General features: G+C 41.4%; 1 protein-coding gene and 1 pseudogene across 1 annotated transcript; both read right to left on the bottom strand.

The window, feature by feature from the left end:
* Positions 1 to 11,528: 11,528 nt before the first annotated feature.
* Positions 11,529 to 12,521, bottom strand: LOC100758451 (THO complex subunit 1). The gene has a single exon (XM_035439160.1). It carries the CDS (start codon positions 12,378 to 12,380, stop codon positions 11,529 to 11,531), a length of 852 nt encoding a protein of 283 aa, XP_035295051.1. The 5' UTR covers positions 12,381 to 12,521.
* Positions 12,522 to 15,165: 2,644 nt separating this feature from the next.
* Positions 15,166 to 17,549, bottom strand: LOC100756236 (annotated as a pseudogene).
* Positions 17,550 to 19,872: the final 2,323 nt, after the last annotated feature.

The following is a 19,872-nucleotide window of genomic DNA, read 5'->3' as shown; positions in this document are numbered from 1 at the left end:
TTACACTCTGGGTATATGTGTTTCCAGGGGCATGTTCCTGTACCCTTAAATGTGCTTTTGTTTTGAGAAAGAAACATTTCTTGTTTTCCATATCACTAATCTCTCCCCGCATAATCTGCTAATTTGATCGGAGACATGAAATCAATTTCAACCCTGTCCCCCCGAGACTTACTTCGTGACAACACCCTGATCTTTGTAATTTGTGCTGGTTGCTTTGTAGTAGATATTATAACTAGCAAAGAGTCAAGATAGGGGATCTTCTTTATACACACTCAGACTTATGTATGCTCTACTTCCTGCTCTGCCCTCTCTGAAACTGTCCCCTACTCCACCCCCACACAATTTCTTACAGCTTTTATAGTTCAAGTAACAGTGCAGCCACCAGAGGGTAGTCTGGTAGTCTGGTAGTCTCTGAGTCCCATGGCCACCAAAAAGAGTTTCCTTTATAGTTAGACATGTCTAGAAGAATATAAATTGCAGAAAAAATGGTAGATGTTTTGCTGGAGCAATTAAAGCATCTGAGGTAGCAATAAAATGATTCCTTTCCTTGCAGACAAGGTCTACAGTCTGACCTGTGGTCAGAGAGCTGTGGCAATCTCTCTGTAAGGCAATTTCTCTATAGTGTTTGTTTTGTTAAGATAAAAAGAAAGGGCTTTAAGAAATGGGCAGAAATCAGCACACTGAAGTAAAATTTTAGCTCATTCTACTTCTACATAATCCTGTCATTTCTAGGCAGCGATTTCTTTAGGAATCATAACAGCATCCTGGTAAATTCCACGCTTATCATTTTGATGTTTATGCTGACCTTATGGATTCCTGCTGGCATCCTAGAGAATTAGAACATTCTGAACTGACATGGTTTTAGTCAGAAGACAGAGTCTCAGATCCCAGGACTGAAGATCATTTCTCTCTCTGTGCAATCTAAGCACTTACGGGGATGAGCTAACTCCGCCTTTGTTCAAATTCTTCACAGTGTGGACACTTCGCTGCCTTGCCAATGATCCATGTGATGAGTGGAGCCTCAGGTCAGCTGCCCGAAGTCCCTTTCCTGTCTAGCTTAGCTCTGCATTTGCATTAGACACTTCAACTAAATATCCCTTTCCTGTTCACCAGTCTGCAGCAAGTTCATTTCTGAGCCTAGACACATGCAGAGAAAGCTGTGATGATTAGGGCAGCTGCCATCAACCCTAGGGTAAAAGCCCCAGGTGCAGAGCCAACAAATCCTGAGATACTAGAAACTGCTGGGTTTTATCTGTCTAGTTCAGTGGTTCTCAATCTTCCTAATGCTGTGATCCTTTAGTTCCTCAGGCAGTGGTGATCCCTCAACCATAAAATTATTTTATTGCTACTTCACATCTGTAATTTTTCGACAGTTTTGAATAGTAACATAAATATCTGATATGTGACCCTGAGGGGGTTGCGACCCACTGGTTGAGAATCACTGTGATCACTACTCAAATGTAGCTCCTGGAAGAGTTATGCAGAAGAGGCCTGATGCAGGAATCAGTGGATGGAGGGGGCCTAAGGATGCTTTCATAGTGTCATGAGCACCCTATATGATGCGGTCTCCACACGGAAGGTTCCCAGGATGGCTCACCCCAGGAGCCAAGACAGTATGGCATCATGGACTGAACCTTAAATGTCACTCAAATGCTCAAGTGTTGAAGCATTTCCCTTAGCTGTAGATCAAATCATTGAAAAGTGATTGTGTCATTCAGGTTCTGACTTAATGGGCTCAATATACTAATTGATTCATAATTTGATAGCATTATTAGAGGTGTGGGGCCATTTAGGAGATGTGGCCCTAATGGACAAAGTTGGTCACTTAGCAACATGTCATTGGGTGTTACAGTGTTCCCTGGGCCACTATTTCTCTCTGCTTTCTGGGCACTGTGAGGTAAGCATCTCTGCTTTCCCCTAGCCAGTCAAACCTTAATGTTCCACCTCACTGTACATCCATGAACAACAGAGCCAGCTGACCATGGACTGACACCTCCAAACCAATGAGCCAAAGTAAGTCTGACTTTAACCTGCTTCTTTCATGTAGTTCTCACAAAAGAACTAACACAAGTAAGTAAGAAACTTTTGAAGCATGTCTTCCTTTCTCAATTCTGCTTCTGTAGACACAGCATAAGCAAGGAAGGAGGAGATTAATGCAGGTAGTTAATATTCTTAGGAGGGAAATGGCAGGCCCTAGGACCCCAACAGGAGAGGCTTCCCTCATTAGAATATATAGTGTGCTGGTTTGCTTTCTATTGCTGGGATGAACACCATGACCCAAAACAATGTGGGTAGGAAAGAGTTGATTTGGTGTACATGGCATGATCACAGTCTATCACTGAGAGAAGTCAGGATAGGAATTCAAACAGGACAGAAGTTTGGAGGCAGAAACCATAGAAGAACACTGCTTACTGGATTTCTTCCTATGACTTGTTCAGCTTGCTTTCTTATGCACCCCAGGAGCACTTTCCCAGGGCTAGTACCAACTACAATGAATTAGGCCTTCCCGAATTGAGAGCCAATAAAGAATATACACCACAGACATGCCCATAGTGTCCTGACCTGCAGGACATCAACCTGGGGCAAGAGAGTTAGGGATAGGGAATGGGGACAAGAGACACAGAAAGAACGACCATAAGACAGGATTCTGATCAAGTGGCAAACTTTACATTTTTCTCAGGCTAGCTTATATAATCGGCAGAGCAGGACATGGGGAGGGGTAGAATGGGCTATTTGTGATCCAGGTGCTAGTGTAGGCAGGATATTAGGAAGCCACAAAGAGGATGTTTGGCAGGGTAAAGAGTTATGAGTAAGAGGTCCAGGAAGGGTTGCTTACGTAACTGAGCCTGTGGGTGGAGGACTGAGTCAGGTCGTTTCTTTTCTTGAGCTGAGGTTCTAAGGAGCTGCTATGTGAAGGTTAACTGTATGGCCTGCCAAGCATGGCCTAGTATCTCATGCCAAGCCCTGAGATTTGGCTCCCAACACCCATAGAACAGTTAAATGGAGGGCATCCCTTGTCTGAGATTTTCTTTTCCCAGATGATGTTTATGTTTGTACTAAGATGAAGAAACTAACCAGTGTCTGTAGCGGAAGAAGAGCCAGAGAAAGCAAACACTCTGGGTGAGGCACATGACTGTGGTATAAGAATACAGGTTCATTATCAAAGACTTTCTCAATTAATTACACTGGGAAAGCTTATTCTCCGTGCTGGGTGCTGATTCAGACTCAGGGTACCGTTCTTAACTGTCTGATATTTGCTTGCCTTTAAAAAAATGCTGGTCCTGCTGATAATTCATAACCTTAGTCTAAGACTCAGTTTATAGATAAAATTATGATGTAAAAAGACAACTGAAAGTAGGGTTTATGGAGTAGGTACTAGAGATATTACAGATAGATGTGTGTTGGGGGATATCAGGCACACACACACACACACACACACACACACACACACACACACACACACACACACACACTGTTGTGTAAAGCTTGACAGAGACAAGCACTTAGACACAGTTTATAGCTAATTGAAAGTCTTTATTCCAGCTGGCTGGGATCATATTCAAGTGTTCAGGAACCCGGGTGTAGCCTTGAGTATCCAGAACACAGGGTTTTAACATCAGAAGCCACATTCTAGCATCTCACTCAGCAGCTGCAGGGGACCTCACAGAAGCAAGCAGTTTGATCAGAAGCTAAGATAAGCAATTACTTGGAGGGGTTCCATACCAACAGGTAGTTTCAACAGCAGCTAAATTAGCTAGGACATCCTGACCTTTGGTTGCTAGAATAGAGTTGGGTGATTTTCCATGGGATTCTCCATCAAGGAGATCACATTCTAGGTAAACCTGGAATGGCCTCAGCAAGAATACAGTGTGGAGGAACATCTGTACTGTCTTGCCTCATCACAATACTAGTTTATGATAGTTCATTTTTTTTTCTTCTTGGCTCAGTGGAATGTACTGCTTATCACCATGGCTTTCTGAGTGCCACTTTCTTGGACCCACTCTAAGCCAGCAGCATCAGCTTCAGAATGGACCTTGGCCATCTGTCTTCCTAAATGCCTCTCAATGGTGTCTGAGTTTTCTAATAGCTTTCATGGCTCCTGATCTCTCACCCCTAAATGACCTCTCACCCCTGCAGAGACATCCCTGGTATCACACTCAATACCCAACACCTGCTGGCTGACTCAAGACTGAGCTTAATGTCATCCACATGTCCATATGTCAACCTAGATACTGTCATTAGAAGGCAATTATACCTGATAGTAGCCGTGGCCCCATTAAGGACAGAACCCTAGTGATGACCTATTTCAAACCCATTTGGAGTCCCCATTTCAGATATAAACTCTGGGGGTTGATGGCTCTGGAATTCCCTTCCTGTCGCCTTCCTAGGTTCAGCGATGCCTTTAGTACCTTCTTCCTAAAGGTCTCATTAGTTTGTCATTAAGATGCATGGCCATGTTTCAGTTAAGTGAGCTCATTTGCTAGTTTGTGAAGAAACACAATTAGTAAAATAAGTCATGCATGTCTTAGTTTTTGGCAGGTCAACTTTGAAATGTTGTTTTGACAGACATTCTCAGAATAAAGTGAAGAAAACAGTTCATGCTGAACTAGCCACGTGTGGAGGCAGCAGACATATGCTTCTAAGTAGAAAGCAAAATATATACAATTTTAGCAAATTTTGTTCTTGACAGCCACTTGGGATATTTCAGTACAGAGATGTGCACTCACTGTGGGGAATTAAGAAGTCATCTGGTTTGATGTGAACAGGATGCTTTCATGTTTGAAGCTTCCTGGCCTCAGTGAGATTATATGCTCCGCAATCAGGGTTGGGCTTTTGAGCTGTCTGTGGATTTCCCCATGTACAGACTGGTTTTGGGGCTCCTGTAGATGAGTGCGGTGGTGGGGAGTGGACCCCCTCCGTCGTACCTCACTGTTCAAACTGAAGTCAAAAGCTACATCTGCATGTGGTCTGATGGATTACTATGGGCTGCAAGTGGAGGATGGTTGAGCCCCGTGATGTGAGGCTTCACGTGCTTGCACAGTTGCTTTCCTGACATGCGTCTGACTTCCAGTGATTCGTTCCCCTTCTATTCCATTTCTTAAGTTTGGATGCACGATGTTTGTTGTTGATCATGGAGGAAGCTTGGCTTCATGATGTAACTCACAGAAAAGAACATTTCCCAACTTCCTTTAGTGACCAAACTAGACTCTGCATTTGAGGAGCTCCTCCTTGTGGTTCTCATGCACACAGAAGTTTGAGAGTTGCTAGAAAAAAATGGTCCAGTGCAGCCCCAGGCGTTTATGATGTAGCTAGGAGCTGAGCTTGGAGGGACACAGCAGAGCAGAGGCCTTCAGAGAACTCTCTGTGGCAGGGACAGGAGGATAACCATGCTCTACCTAAGCCTCAGGCAACCTTGATTCAGTGACTTCCTGTCTATGCTGCCTAGACCCTGGCTTCTGCATCAGACACTGCCTGGATGGAGTCACAGGTCACAGGGGAGAAGGTGCATTCCTCTGGGGCCTTTTCTGCAGACAGTGAGGCCCACTCACGCTTAACTTCCATCTTCTGTCTGCTGAGATGCCTAGAGACTGTAGGGAGTTCCGGACTGTCCCTATCTGAACTGCAAGCTGACTCTCCTCTCTGCATTTCTGAGAGGGATCTGGCCCATGGGATCTCTGCTCCTAGCGCCTGCATCTTAGAAGAGCCTCCATGGTACCTCCCCTATAAGCTGCAGACACATGGCCAATCTCTTCAGGTTTATTTGGATATTCTCTGAACTTCATCATTTCTCTCTAAACCTGGAACTGTAATTTGATGGAAGGAGGCCTCTGCTGTTGGCACGATCCCATCAGACCCCAATGCCTCACCTGTGGACAGCAGCTGGGCTCTGCATGCCCTTCAACCCTCAGGTGAGTGGTAGTGTTTTAAGCTTCATTGCATTTACAAATGTTGTGGGAGTCTGTGGACTCTGCAGTGTTCCCCAACCTTGAATTTAAGAAGTCTCTCTGAGGAAGCTCATCCTCCCCTTGTGAGGGTGAAAGCTTGCCTTGGGAGGCCTTCCCCTGTGTCTCCAGAACTGACTTCACTTCTGCCCAGCTTTCTGTGCTGTAACAAAATTGTTCATCACAATTTGTCAGGAAAATCCCCATCAACCAAACTTGTCCTTGTTGTTTTTCTCTCTGCCCCCCCAGAGTTTATCCTGGGGAAATCTACCAGATCCCTTGAGGGCCATTGCCTGGAAACCAAGCTTGAGAACAAGTGTCTCTAGGAAGGTGGTCTTTACAAAGGATCTGGGTTCTTAGCTGTATTTCTCATCTCATCCCACAGGTGAGACTGACTTGAGATCTTTCAGCCTGGTTTCCCACACAGGTTATGATTCCTCAGTGGTAAGACAACACACTCAGGGGGCCGTGGGGAAGAACACATGCTGCTGTTTTCTAGTCTCACTGAAAATAGCTCAGGCATGTGAAAAGGGTGAGCTGATGGCCCACCAGCGGCCCTGCAGTTCCTGTCATCCCGATAAAACAAGCCTTGTAGACAGACACAATGGAATATTCCTAAGCTGTAAAGAAAAAGGATATCATAAAATTTGCAAGAAAATGGACAGAATTGGGAAAAATTATACTTAGTGAGGTCACCCAGACACAAAAAGACAAAATCCAAGCATCAGTTAATGCATTAACGAAACCTAAGAAGGGACACCAAATATGCACTGATGTTGCATGAAGGATACAGACTCTTACTCTTGGATTAGTTTGACCAAGAGCAAGTCCAAATGTGAATTCTCCCCATCTCTTCCCATGTCTTCCGATTGTCTTTAATCTGTGCTGACTAGCTTGTCTGTAGCCTTTCTGTATATTATGTATGTGGGATCTGTGTCTGCCCTGGATGCCTGTCATTAACAGAGGGCCTTGCTCTGAATTAACAGAACAGAAAATACAATGTAGACAAGAAATGAGGAATTCTTGGAATTCTTTCCAGAGGTCTTCAACAGAGTCTTTTTTTTTTTTTCTTTTTGGGCATGGCATTTTTCTCTTGTGTGCCACTTTTTTATTTTTTTTCTCTTAATTTTTTATTTAAATTAGAAACAAGATTATTTTACATGTCAATCCCAGTTCCCTCTCTTCCCCTCCTCCCCTTTCCCCCACCCCAACTAGCACCCTACCTATCCCATACCCTTTCTGCTCCCCAGGAAGAGTGAGGCCTTCCATAGGGGTCTTCAGAGTCTGTCATATCCTTTGGGATAGGGCCTAGGCCCAACCCCTTGTTCAACAGAGTCTTAAAAGGGAGGAAGATGTACTACTGCTCCCACTGACCTCAAACAGTACTCGAGACCACAGAAAGATGTTACCGACCTGTATCCGCACATTGCTTCCTATATTTTGGGGGGATATAGGTTTTAATGGTGCTTTTAATCTGCTGGCTACCTTCAGCAAATGATTTCCTCAACATCCATTATTCAGGATTAGGGGCATGGAGGAATACACAATTTAAGATTAAAGCTATGCATTTTGCCCAAGTTGTAAAAGCTGATTACTTGGGAAATCCAAGGTATGGTAAGGTTGGTTATGTTACTCTCTTCAAGGCAAGTTAAACTTCAACCGGCTGAGCACACAGTAGGACTGAGCACATAGTCTTGATTTCAAGGCATGTTATTAACTTGACTGCAAGGTCTGCCAAAAGTTTATCCTCTTAGAAGGCAAGAGGTATTTTCAGAAATACAAGAACAATGCTATGTGCTTTTTCTCATATGTGGATACTAGCACCAAATCTTGTCTCTTGTGTGCTTGTGCTTAGCACGGAAAGCATGTGAATGACAGAAAACTAATAAAGGGCCAGTGGGTAGGGGATGCTTTAAGGGAGGTGGATAGTAGAATATAGGTGAGAAGAAAATGGAGAGAGGAAGTACTGGTGGCATGGGGGGGTCTAAGAAAGTACTGGATGGGTGGGAGTTGGGAAAATGACCAGGCAGGAGAGGTGTTAACTAAAATGAAGTGTACATGAAGAAACTATGTGTGAACATATGCTCCTACAGCCCAATCAAAAGAATACAACATGCGTGATATGAAATAACAGTGGTGGTGGTGAAGATACCAGGAGCTAAAGGTTTAGGTAGGGATGGGGATAGAAGGTGGGGTAAAGAACAGGCTAACCAGAAGTAAAGATGGTGGAGAACACTTATGAAGCCCCACTCACTCATAAGCTAAGTAAAGCATATTCTATTTTAAGAGGAGTTTGGGCAGAGGTACCCCAATAGGTGAGCAATGTTGATCACAAACACACAGGTTATCAAATGAAAATTTCAGTGCCAGTCACAAGTTCCATCCCTGTAATCTGTTGGTCAGGGAAGTGTCAGAGTCCCTGAGATCAACACAGGTGATTGCCCTGTTCTAGCTGTTGCTTGATGTAAAGACTGTTGTTGAACATCCCACACACTTTGGACACACAGAAGTCAATTTTGAACTGAGCAGTAAAATCTCTCCCTGTTGGCTAGATTTCACAGTTGTGGAAGAATCACACGTTGCTGGGGGTAGACAAGACATCAGGGTGTTATCCAGAACTGGGCCCTGGTGCTAGCCTTCCAAGTTACACATGCTATCCAAGATCTAAGGGTAGTTTAATGCATATCTTTGTATACCTAATATTTAATGTACGTAAAGTCATGAGTAAATTTTAATTAATAATTTCTTGTGGAGTCTTTATATATCATTGCAGGAGGAGCAAACACGTGGAATGCTTGCTTCACGGATGTGTCTGGAACTCAGGTTTTTTCACAGTTCTTTTTTTAAGCTGCCTGATGTATTCATATTTTTTCATTGTGAGACAATTATCTTAAATTATTTTAAAAGTAATTTTCAAATTATCTTCACTTCAAAATGACTTACTTTTTCATCTGTTAGAGTGGTGATATTAATGGTTTCAAATTGGTGAGACATAGAAGGGAATGTGTGTGCAACCCATCTGAGGTTGAGGTTTATTTAAGTGATCATAGTAGCTGGCTACGCAAGGGAAGTAAGAATATTGTAGAGAAATAGTTACCTTCTATTGGCAGTAATAAATTAATGGAGCAGGTAATTGCTTCAATCACATATTCCTAGGTTGCAACTCTGTCTGGCTCTTGTGTTTGCTGCTAAGGATAAAACTTGGAGGCTACAATCTATGCCCACAATGGGATTTTGGACCTGTGACACCACTGATTTTGTAGGCCCAATAATTATAATGATAAGAGCTACTTGCAATTAATGATTGCTGAGAGATGGACAATGAGTTTGTTCCACAGATGAGCCCCCCTGAGAGATTAACCTGTCTCAAGTGGTTAGTCATAAACAACAAACACATACAAGAAACACTAAATGGATTCAGTAAGTTGTATACATACACACACACACATACATACATACATACATACATACATACACACACACACATACTTATGTAATCATAGAAGATTTAATTAATTTGATGGTAGAGGTGAGAAGAGTTGAATGGGAGAGAGGAGGGGTAAAAATTAAATAGAAAACTTATGTATATCAAATTCAAAGCATAAAAAATTTAAAACAAAACAGTAAGTATGGTGACAGTGGAGAGTCTGGCAGCATGACTGATCCCCTTCCTTGAGTGTCTCTAGAATCTCTTACTTACGACAGTCACACTAATGCCCAGTGTCTCATGGGAAACAAGACTCTGGTGAGAAACCATATCATGTTAGATCAGAGGGATTATCAAATACATGTGATTTGGGCAATGCTGGGAGACTCAGCATTGTTAGTATGTTCTGAGGCTTGTGTACTGTTTATGACTTCAGGGTGGAGAGATTTTTAAGATGCTGTCCTACAGACTTGAATAAATGTTCTACTTTTTATACCCATGCAGCAGAATTTACCTATAATTTCTTCAAGTTGAGATGGAGATACTGCCCTAATTTTATTTTGTCTATATAGTGAGTTTTTTCCAAACTCTGATAAAGATTTCTTAGGTTCTAGTTCTAGTTCTAGTTCCTATGGAACAGTGGTTTGCAGCCTAGGCTGGATACCAAGCCTGGGACTCACAGCCTGTGCCCTAAACTAGGCTCAGTCAACCATCCTCATCCATCCTCCATAATCAATCACAGGGGCCAAATCAGGCTCATGGTTAAGATATTTGTTGCACTTGCAGAAGTCCTGGCTCTGTTCCCAGAACCCACATGGTGCTCCCCAACCATCTGTAAATCCAATTTCAGGGACTCCAATGCCTTCTTCTGACCTCCACAGGTGCCACACATGAATGTGATACTCAGACATCATGCGGCAAAACATGTAAAATAAAATGAATAAATCTAAGAAAAATTAAGAGGCTAATTTAACTAAGTGGAAAATTGAAAAGGGGGAGATCTATCTTTATCTATCTATCTATCTATCTATCTATCCATCTATCTATCTATCTATCTATGGAGACGGGGTTTTCTGTGTTCTCCTGGTTGTCCTAGAACTTTCTCTGTAGACCAGGGTGGCCTCAAACACAGAGATCCACCTGCCTCTGCCTCCTGAGTGCTTGGAATAAAGATGTACACCACTATGTCTGGCTGAAAAGGATATTTATGCAATGCAACCACATTGGTAAGATGGACATCATAGTCAAGGTGTTGTCCTGACCCTACCTTGGGCTTCAGTCTCACCTGTAGGATTGTCTGACAAGTTGTTAAAACAGGGTGAAAGTCTCTTTCTGGGAGACAAGTTCCCTCTCTGCATAGAACCTTTGCATTCTCTCATCCTGAGAGTCCCAGGGAAATTCTTCCAGGGCAATTACACATTCTTACCTTGCCCCACTCCTCCCATCTTGAAGAATGCTGGTCTTTGTCTTTCTAATATATGTTTCAATGACAAAATGAGTCTCACTCGCCTCAGAGTTCGCTTATAAATATAAGTCATTTTATGCCATCTTATAAATTTTGCAAATTATCTAATTCTCTCAAGTGTTTCTGGAGTCTGTTGAAGTAGAGTAAATGTTTCACTTTAGGAAGGATGGATCCACAAGTAAAACTCAAGTGATGCACCCATTAATTGAGTCTTTTGCTTCCCTTTGTTGACATTTAAAATTATGCTTTCGAAAGCCAATTATGCATGAAAATTTCATAATGAAACCTATTACTCTGTATGATAATTAAAAATAAGCTAAAATAAAAATAAAACTTAAAATGCTCTGATTAGTAGATGTACCTAGAATAATTCCTGCCTGTGTGTGTGATCAGCTACATTTGTACAAATAACATCTTAATGTATTTTCTACTCTGACTTCTGTGTTTTGATCTTTATAGCCACAGTTTACTGCTGGTCTGTGTTTGACTTTCTTTGGATTCTTCTGGATGTTATTTGTATATTTAAACATATCCTGTAGAAAATGATATTGTTTGCCTTTACCTCTCAATCTTTTTTGTTGTTGTTGTTATAAAAGTGTTTATTATTTACCAAAACCATTGGACCTCTTATCAAATGCCACTTGGTAACAAAATTTTATCACAGTTTAATAAAAAAGAAAGAAAAGAAAGAAAGCTAACTATTTGTCTCAGTGTCATTAGTTAGGCTTTCAGCAAGGTCACTTAATTCAGACTTGTTTAGTGCGCTGATCAGGTTATCCGTTGTTGCATGAGCTCCTTCTTGATCTTGCCAGGCAACAAGGAGCTGCTTGGCGCTCATCTTCATGTCTTCACTGTCACACTCAATCTGCCTAATTTCAGAGTCTTTAATTTCTAAGTACGGAGCCAAAATCTTCCATTGCTCACCATGTTTGTTGGCAAATAACTCTATCTGTTCCCCTGTTACAGGTTTATCTCGCCGAACATCGGGGCTTTTGCTTTCATTTTCCTTCAGTAAAGCATCATTATCTTCCTCATTTTCATCTTCACCTGTTTTTATTTCTTCAGAAGGAGGTGGTAGTTCATTGGCTAGCTTTATTACCATGTTCTCCAGGTAGTCTGGCAGAGTCTTAAACTGCTGGTTGGTTGGCTGGAAGAAGTGAGGGCTTCTTCGTGCTAAGAGCCTGAGAGCTCTCCAACCATAATTTGAATTGTTCACAGCTTTAGGTTCACTTTCAACCATGTTCTCAGGGTCTGCTTGTTCAATGGCTTCTTCAAAGAACTCCTCCAAAGTTGGCATGTATTCACTTGTTTCTGATTTACACGTTTCCATATTGTCAGGACAGAGATTCCAAAGCCTTGTTAGCTCCTCATTTCCAATCAGGATTTTCTTGTTGGGCCCTTTGCCTAAGAAGTCTTCCAGGGCTGCTCTTTTCCGTGCCACTCTTGTAGGCTTAGTGTCTGATGCTCTTTCTTTGACAAAACTTGGACAGCCTTCATTTTTCCATGAATTCCAAATTTCTTCAGTGTTTAATATATGTTCTACCATCTTTGAAAATCTTTCTCCATTGGGGAGGGTTTCAGATAACAGTTGGTAGACTGATTTTGTAGTATCTTCAATCCAGAATGATTGCTTATCAGTTAAAACATAGTTTGAACTTTTGAATTTAATTGTCCCTTTATTTATTGAAATAAAATGAGATACTGCAACAGGATGTGTTACTGAAAGTTACTGTCACTCAGTTGTAAATCCATCAACTTTTCACTTGTTAAAAACTTTGCAAAGTATACATGTTCTCCTCCTGCTTTCAATTCTTCCATCTTTTTCCTGGAGGCTTGAGTATCATCTAATTTATAACTCTTAAAAACAGCTAACACTTCTTCAGAATACTTGAGAAAAGTTTTCCAAGAAATCTTCTCATAGCATTGTACTGGGTTTCTGAAGTAATCCAGAAGTGACTAGAATTTTCTATATAGGTTGTAATCGATTGGAATAGAGCAAGTTGCTGGGGTTTCATCATCTCCCATTTAACCTTCTACATCCATCCCTTCCTCTCTGTCTTCAGCATGCTTCTGACCCAGGTACTTTCCTGCTCATTTGTATTGAAAACAGTGATGTTTTCCAGGTTAAACTGACTCTGTAAGTTAAGCCCTGATTTCTCAGATAGAGGAAAAAGCCTGGCCAAAAGAGTTGAATTCATCCACAGAAAACTGTATTTTGAGATTTAGATAATCATCTGAGGAGATCATTGCACATACGTAGTAAATATTTTTTGCCAGCAGAATAGAATGCATTTGATTTCCAAGTAGAAACGTTTTTTTCAACAAAAGTGAATATGGTGTCACACTGATCCAAAGGAAGGCAGTCCAAGTCATCTCCTGACATCACAAATGGTATGGACGCAGTATGACACTTTCAGTTACTCCCCCAATAGCAAGAGAAATAATAGCTAAAACATTCTCAATCTTTATTCAGTTTAATTAATTTTGCAGTGATACTAAGAAAAATAACCAAAACAGAAATATTCATAGATTCAGCGATATTACAATTGGAAAGAATACAAAAAGTGAGGGAAAGTGGTTAATCCAGAATTTATTTTTATTTCATTTTATTTATTTTTATTTTATTAGCCAATAGCGCTTGTCAAAGTCATAGTAGCTATTAGGATCAAAACGAGTAAAGGAGCACAACAGTGTAGATTCATTGGCAGGAAGTCTGAAAAGGCAGCTCACACTCAGAAACCTACCTGATACCTTTCAATTTCATTACATATGCTTGGAAGCAAGGAGTGGCCTTGGATTTAAATCACAAGGCTCCTTTAATATCTAAATGATAGATGAAATGTGCAAGTAGAAAGCTTTAATGAGAGTCTCAGGTAGTAATTTGGAAGAAAAATTCAAAACAAATTTTGAAAAAATAAACCTAATAAATTGAAGCATAACATAAGAAGTCTCAGTGGTGCTGGCCTTGGTGGTGCAACGCCTTTAATCCAAACATTCAGGAGGCAGAGGCAGGCAGATCATCTCTGTGAGTTTTAGGCCAGCCTGGATTACAAAGTAAGTTCTAGGACAGACAGGACTGTTACACACAGAAACCCTGTCTGGAAAATTAAACAAACAAAAAGCCAAACAACAACAAAGAAAAAGTCTCAGTGGTTATCCTCCCAAATATTTTCACCATATTTACTAACATTATCTCTAAGTTAAAGTTAGACAGGAAGGTGTGTGATTGCACTGTAGAATGATTCTAGGATGAAACAATTTTATTTTTAATATAAAGAAACAATACACAGTGGCACGTGAAATGGTCAAGTGATGGGCTTCCTGCTAAGCCTGAAGACCCGAGTTTGATTCTGTGAGTGAAAACTCCTGAAAAGAACCTATGTCTTTGGAGATGATGATTGATCATGATTTTAGTACTGTAGAGAGACTGAAATGTTGCAGTTCCAGAGACTGATAATCTTGGGCTAGTTCTAGCTCTCTGCAACAGCTCTGGCTTGGCCACTGCTGTGTCAGAACTAGCATCTTGTCACTAACAGACTCAAAAGACCATTTGGAATCTAGTAACTTAGCAGGACACTAGCTTCCACCCAACCTAAAGCTAAGAATGGGGTCTATTGACAGCATCTGGGGTCTATTGGAAAGCTACCCTTTTTCCTGTAACCACCTCTCTAGTCTACCGGCAGTGCATTTTAAACTTGCCTTGATTTATCACTTTCTTTGTTCTATAAATTTCTTTTCTTGGAGCTTACATTTTTATTAATAGTAATTCATGGATAGGACAAATATCTTTATTTTCCATATTGCTAAGAAATATACCATTTTTTTTTTTTTGCTGTGAACTGTCCCAAGAAATTTCTTTTGTCCCCATTTAGTCTTAGTGTAATGTTATCTTGTGCAATTGTTAAAGCCCTGTTGTAGTCTCAGTATGTTTTTCGTAAACCAAAACAAAAAACAAAAAAACCCCAACCCTCCCCCCAAAAAACATGGCTTTTGTTAAAAAGTTAATTCTGTATCATAATATTTACAGTTGAAGAAAAACTATTTTACCTGAAGTGTAAAATGGGTAACAATGGTAAATGATACAATACCCTTACAGTTTACAAAAAAGGTTTACCAGATAGACAATAAATACAACAAGCACTTGGGAAAACCCTCTGAATGAAGGCCTGGGGCCATCAAGTGCATCTGTTGCAAGAGTTTTGTTAAGAAAAGGTCAGATTTGAAAGTGTACTCTGTCGAGAAGCAAGCAAACCAATGGCAGGCATTCTCAAGGAGGATTACAGGGTACCCTCCTGGAGTGACTGACAGCTGTAAATCCACCTGCAGAAGTTCTAATCCAAGTCCTTTACTCAGCAGCAGATTTCTTCTGTGAAGTCAGAGCACTTCACACTGCCTCCCAGGTATCTTGTTAAGCTCTTTCCGTCCTTAATTGCAGCAAAACACGCAGTCTCAGTTTTGGCTGCATGGTAAAAAAAGTCCCATGTGATGCAGCGTCATCACGGCTCTAAGCAGGAGGGAGGTGGGATTGGCCATGTCCTTGCTGGCAATGTCCTGGCCTATTCCATGGACAGATTCAAAGCTGTCAACACTGTTGGCTCCAATATTACCACATGGAGTCACACCAAGACCTCCGATCAGACTTGCACACAGATCACTAAGGATGTCTCCATATAAATTCGGCATGAGGAGAACATCAAACTGGGATGGGTCTTGTACTATATTTAAACATGCACTACCAGGGCACATCTCATTAAATTTAATATCTTTACAGTTCTCTGTGACTTCCTTGATTTTTTTCAGAAAAACCCATCTTTGTGCACCGCTGTGACGTTGCTCCGGTGGTTGTTCCTAACATTCTCAAAGGCAAACTCAGCAATGTGCTTGCTCGCCTGTTCTGTGATGAACTTGATGCTCTGCACAACTCCATCAATGATCCCATGCTCAGTTCCACTGCATTCTCCTTCTGTGTTCTCCAGGATGGTGACAATATTCACATCCATGTAAGGGGTTTTATAACCTTCAATTGAGACACATGGCCAGACATTGGCATAAAGGTCAAATGTCCTTTATGGAGCAATAGATTCATAAATGGATGGCCAGCTGCTATTGGGCTCTTTAGTGGGACTTTCAAGCCCATCTTGTTCTTATGCATGGACTCTTTGGCTTCTGGAGTGATCATCCACTTTCCTCCTGGTCCTTGAATGGCAGTGACATTCCGCTCCTCCCATTGAATAGGGGCAGCATCAAAAATCTTCATAACCGAGGCGGAGATTTCTGGGCCAATTCCATCTCCTGGAATTAAAGTTACTGTCTGAACACCTCTTGTCACCTGTTTTGTATTGTGGAATGCACCTAGAAGCCGAGAGACCTTGGATACCCATGTGTCCTCACGGAGGCGACAGCTTGTTCTATAAAATTATGAAGACATCATGAAACTGCTTCCACGATGGAGCATGGAATTTGAGGAAACCCGAATCTGCGTTCCCTGGCCATGGTCACTTGAATTGGCTCCAGAATAAACTGTCTTGTCTTTACCATGAGAGCTGCAGTCAATGATTTTTTGTTAGTAATTTCCAGGATCCACATAGTGCAAGAAGAGGACCAAGTCCTCTAAGTTATCCTCTGACTACTGCACATGTTCTGTGACATGTACACATCCACACAAATGCACATCCATACTAAATGAATGAATGCACAGATGGAAAAAATAGAAATATAAATGTGTGGACAGATGGCTATGTTAAACCTGAGTAAACATTTCATGATAGATGCCATACCATACCTCATGAATATGATAATTTTTATATTTTATGTATCAGCTCTAAAAAGAGAAAAGGTCTCTATTACAATCAATTTTCAAAAGTGTAGTTTTACTATCAGGTCACACATCCAGAGGAGGGTGGATGAGTAAATAATTTATTCTGTATGGTATACTGATAAGGAGAGCTAAAATTAATATTTAATCTTTACCAGGCAGGAATCAGATATGCCCCATCCACCCTTAGTATTTAGAAATGTAATTCATGTTGAAAGAGACATTTTTTCAAAGCTCGTTTCACCACTGAATATAAATAAGGAAAAAGCTTAAACCAATGAAGTAGTGTGGCCAGTCCAAGGTAGCACAGGTTGTCTACAGGTCAAAGTACATTTATCTCAAAAATCAAATGTGTGTTAAAATGTTATATCTGAAATATGGTGTACACATCTTTAAAGTGCATAAACAGAAGCCTAGGATTTTAAGAAGATGAAATTTATGTAATTTTTGCTGTTATAAGATAGATTTCTTGAGATGCATTTCTCCTCTCTGATTGTTTGTCTTTAACAGTGTTAAGGGCCATCGGCCCTAAACTATGGGGTTTAAAAGCCCATCTTTGTAAATGCTTTTATGACCTTTAAGTTTTTGGCTTAAAGCTGACTCTGTGAGCCTCATGTGACCCATAATTAGATAAGTTTGGCCAAGCGGGACTGCTAATGACTGCGTTCCGAGAAAAGGCGTGGGCCTTTCTGCCTGCTGTTTCGAAGATACTGCAAGAATGTCCCAGGCCCAGCAAATACCAGACGTTCCTTCCTGTTATTTCCCCGCTTACCCAATTTCCTTGGTGCAGGGCTATATAAGCCCACTCTGAGCCCCAACAAATGGAGACCTTGACAATTGCATAGATGGACTCTGGTCCCCTCTTTTGCGCCGCTTGACCTCCTTCCTTCTCTCGCCCATGACTCTTTCAGGCAGCCCCCCTTCGGAACCCTGAATGACTGACCAGTGGGACGGGTCATAACAGTGCCTTCTGTCTTCTCTCCTGTCTCCAGCCATCCCAGCCTTTGGTAGTCAGAATCCCACCATTCACTCTTGTGAGATCAATGCTCTCGGACTCTACATAGAGTGATACCACACAGTATTTGTGTGTCTGGCTCATTTTACTTAACAAAATGATCTCTGGGTCATCCATGCTGTTGCAAGTGGCAGGTTTTCCATCCCTTTGTGTCTGAAGAGTATTCGTTTAGTATCTCAGGTCCCTGACTTTAAATCCATGGCTTTATACCAGCTGCTATCATAGCCTCAAAACAGTGCCCTGAAAACAGACTTTTTCTTGTTCTTGGAGACCTACACCAAACATTTCCTTTTTATGGTTGCTTCTATCATCCCACCCTTCTGAACTTTGTAGTCAGCCCTGTGTAATAGAGTGCCAGGTTGAGCAGTATATTTTTGGATCTATTATTTCTCCCAGGTCTGTGACTCTCTGTGCTGTGAATTATATACAGAAGAGCACCAGGTACAGTCTCTTGACCCTAGGTCACCTACATCCCTGAACACAGAGTTGCAGACTGACTGTGTGCTGGTCACCTACATCTTTGAACACAGAGTTGCAGACTGACTGTGTGCTGGCTTGTCTTCACTGCACATCATGACAGCCAGGGAGATTGTGAGCTCAAATCTCTTTCTCAGTGGATGATCATCATCAGATTCGTAACATAAACTACAATTGGAATTCAAATAAAAAATGTGATAATATAAATTCTTAAATAGCATATTATAAGGTCCAGTTCTGATTCACAAACATGCAGTTCTAAAACAATTATCCCTGATCTGTGTGTGAATAAAAAAAGTATTTAGAGTTCACAAATGTTTTATTACATTTGAAATTAGAATCATCATTTCCCAGTTGAAATTGGTATTGGGTACAGTTGTAATTTTATGTATGGTCATTGTAGATACCAGGCATAGTTTATGAAGGATATAAAGGGCAGGGAATATCATGATGTGCAAACAGTTCTCCTTGGGCAGAAAAATAAAGAAGCCTGGATTCTGCATCATCTTGACATTAGGTGTCTCTGTCTACAATAAGCATATATTAAAATCCATAGCATTTGAAATTATGAGTCTTACTTCTGATGAATCTAGCTACTCCTCCTCCCTCAGGGAAATTTAATCACATGGATTTCAATAAGAAACACATCTTTGAAGTATAAAACATACCACTTTATCTTCTTCAGAAATGCTGTCAAACAATTCTCTGCAGAAGAAAAATAACTTGTCAGTGTGGATTTGAAGTTGGCGGTTACAATAGCTAACTTCAGAAAAATAGGTTAAAGCTAGGCATGGTGCTGTATACTCATGCTCCCAGAACCTGGGCGGTAGAGGAGAAAGCTTTAGGAGGTCCTCCAGGCTGTGCTCAGCTTCATAGTAATTTTGAGGTCAGCCAAAGCTACAGGCTTTATTCCAGAAGAAAAACTACTGATTGTTATCTTTCTGTTACTGGGCCAAGGTCTTGGAATGATTTATAAGAAGAAAGGTTTGTCTTGGTTCATCATTTCAGAACTTTCCATCAAGGACTGCTTGACTAATGTTTTGGGTCTGGTACACCATAGTGCAGGTGTGATGGGGGATGTCCTTCTGTATATATGTTTCTCTTATTGGTCGATGAATAAAACACTTATTGGCCCTTAGCTAGGCAGGAGGTATAGGCGGGGCAACCAGACAAGGAGAGAGAGAGAGGCGGCCAAGAGAGGCCATGCTGCCGAAGAAGTAACATGCAGGATTATGGGTAAGTCACAGCCCACATAGACTAATAGAAATCCGTTAATGATTAAGAGAGAGCTAGCCAATAAGAAGCCTAAGCCATCAGCCAAATTATTTTATACATTAATATAAGTCTCTGTGTGCTTATTTGGGGCTAATGGGCTGAGGGACCAGGCAGAACAGAAACCTCCATCTTCACAGGTGAACAGCAGAAGGGTACACAACAGGATGAGAAAAAAACTAGAAGTACTATGTGTCACCCTTCCCTCTGAGGGCTAACTCCCAATGAGCTAACCTCTTTCTACAAGGTCTTGCTCACCCAAAGTGTCACCACCTTCAAACAGTGACAAAGCTCTGAGCACGCAGGCCCAAAGAGACTTTCCAGATCAAACCAGTGAAATCTGCCACCACCATGAAGTTCATCCTTGTGGGGAGCACAGACCACTGACATTTGATTTAGCCGTGGGTGAAGTATGAGGGTGGAGTAGGACTATCCTGAGTGGAGGAAGGTAGGTGGGAG

This window comes from Cricetulus griseus, chromosome 2 (genome assembly GCF_003668045.3).
Source record: "Cricetulus griseus strain 17A/GY chromosome 2, alternate assembly CriGri-PICRH-1.0, whole genome shotgun sequence".
Lineage (NCBI taxonomy): Eukaryota > Metazoa > Chordata > Mammalia > Rodentia > Cricetidae > Cricetulus > Cricetulus griseus.
The sequence above is the reverse complement of the archived record's forward strand: the minus strand, read 5'-3'. Positions and strand labels throughout refer to the sequence as shown.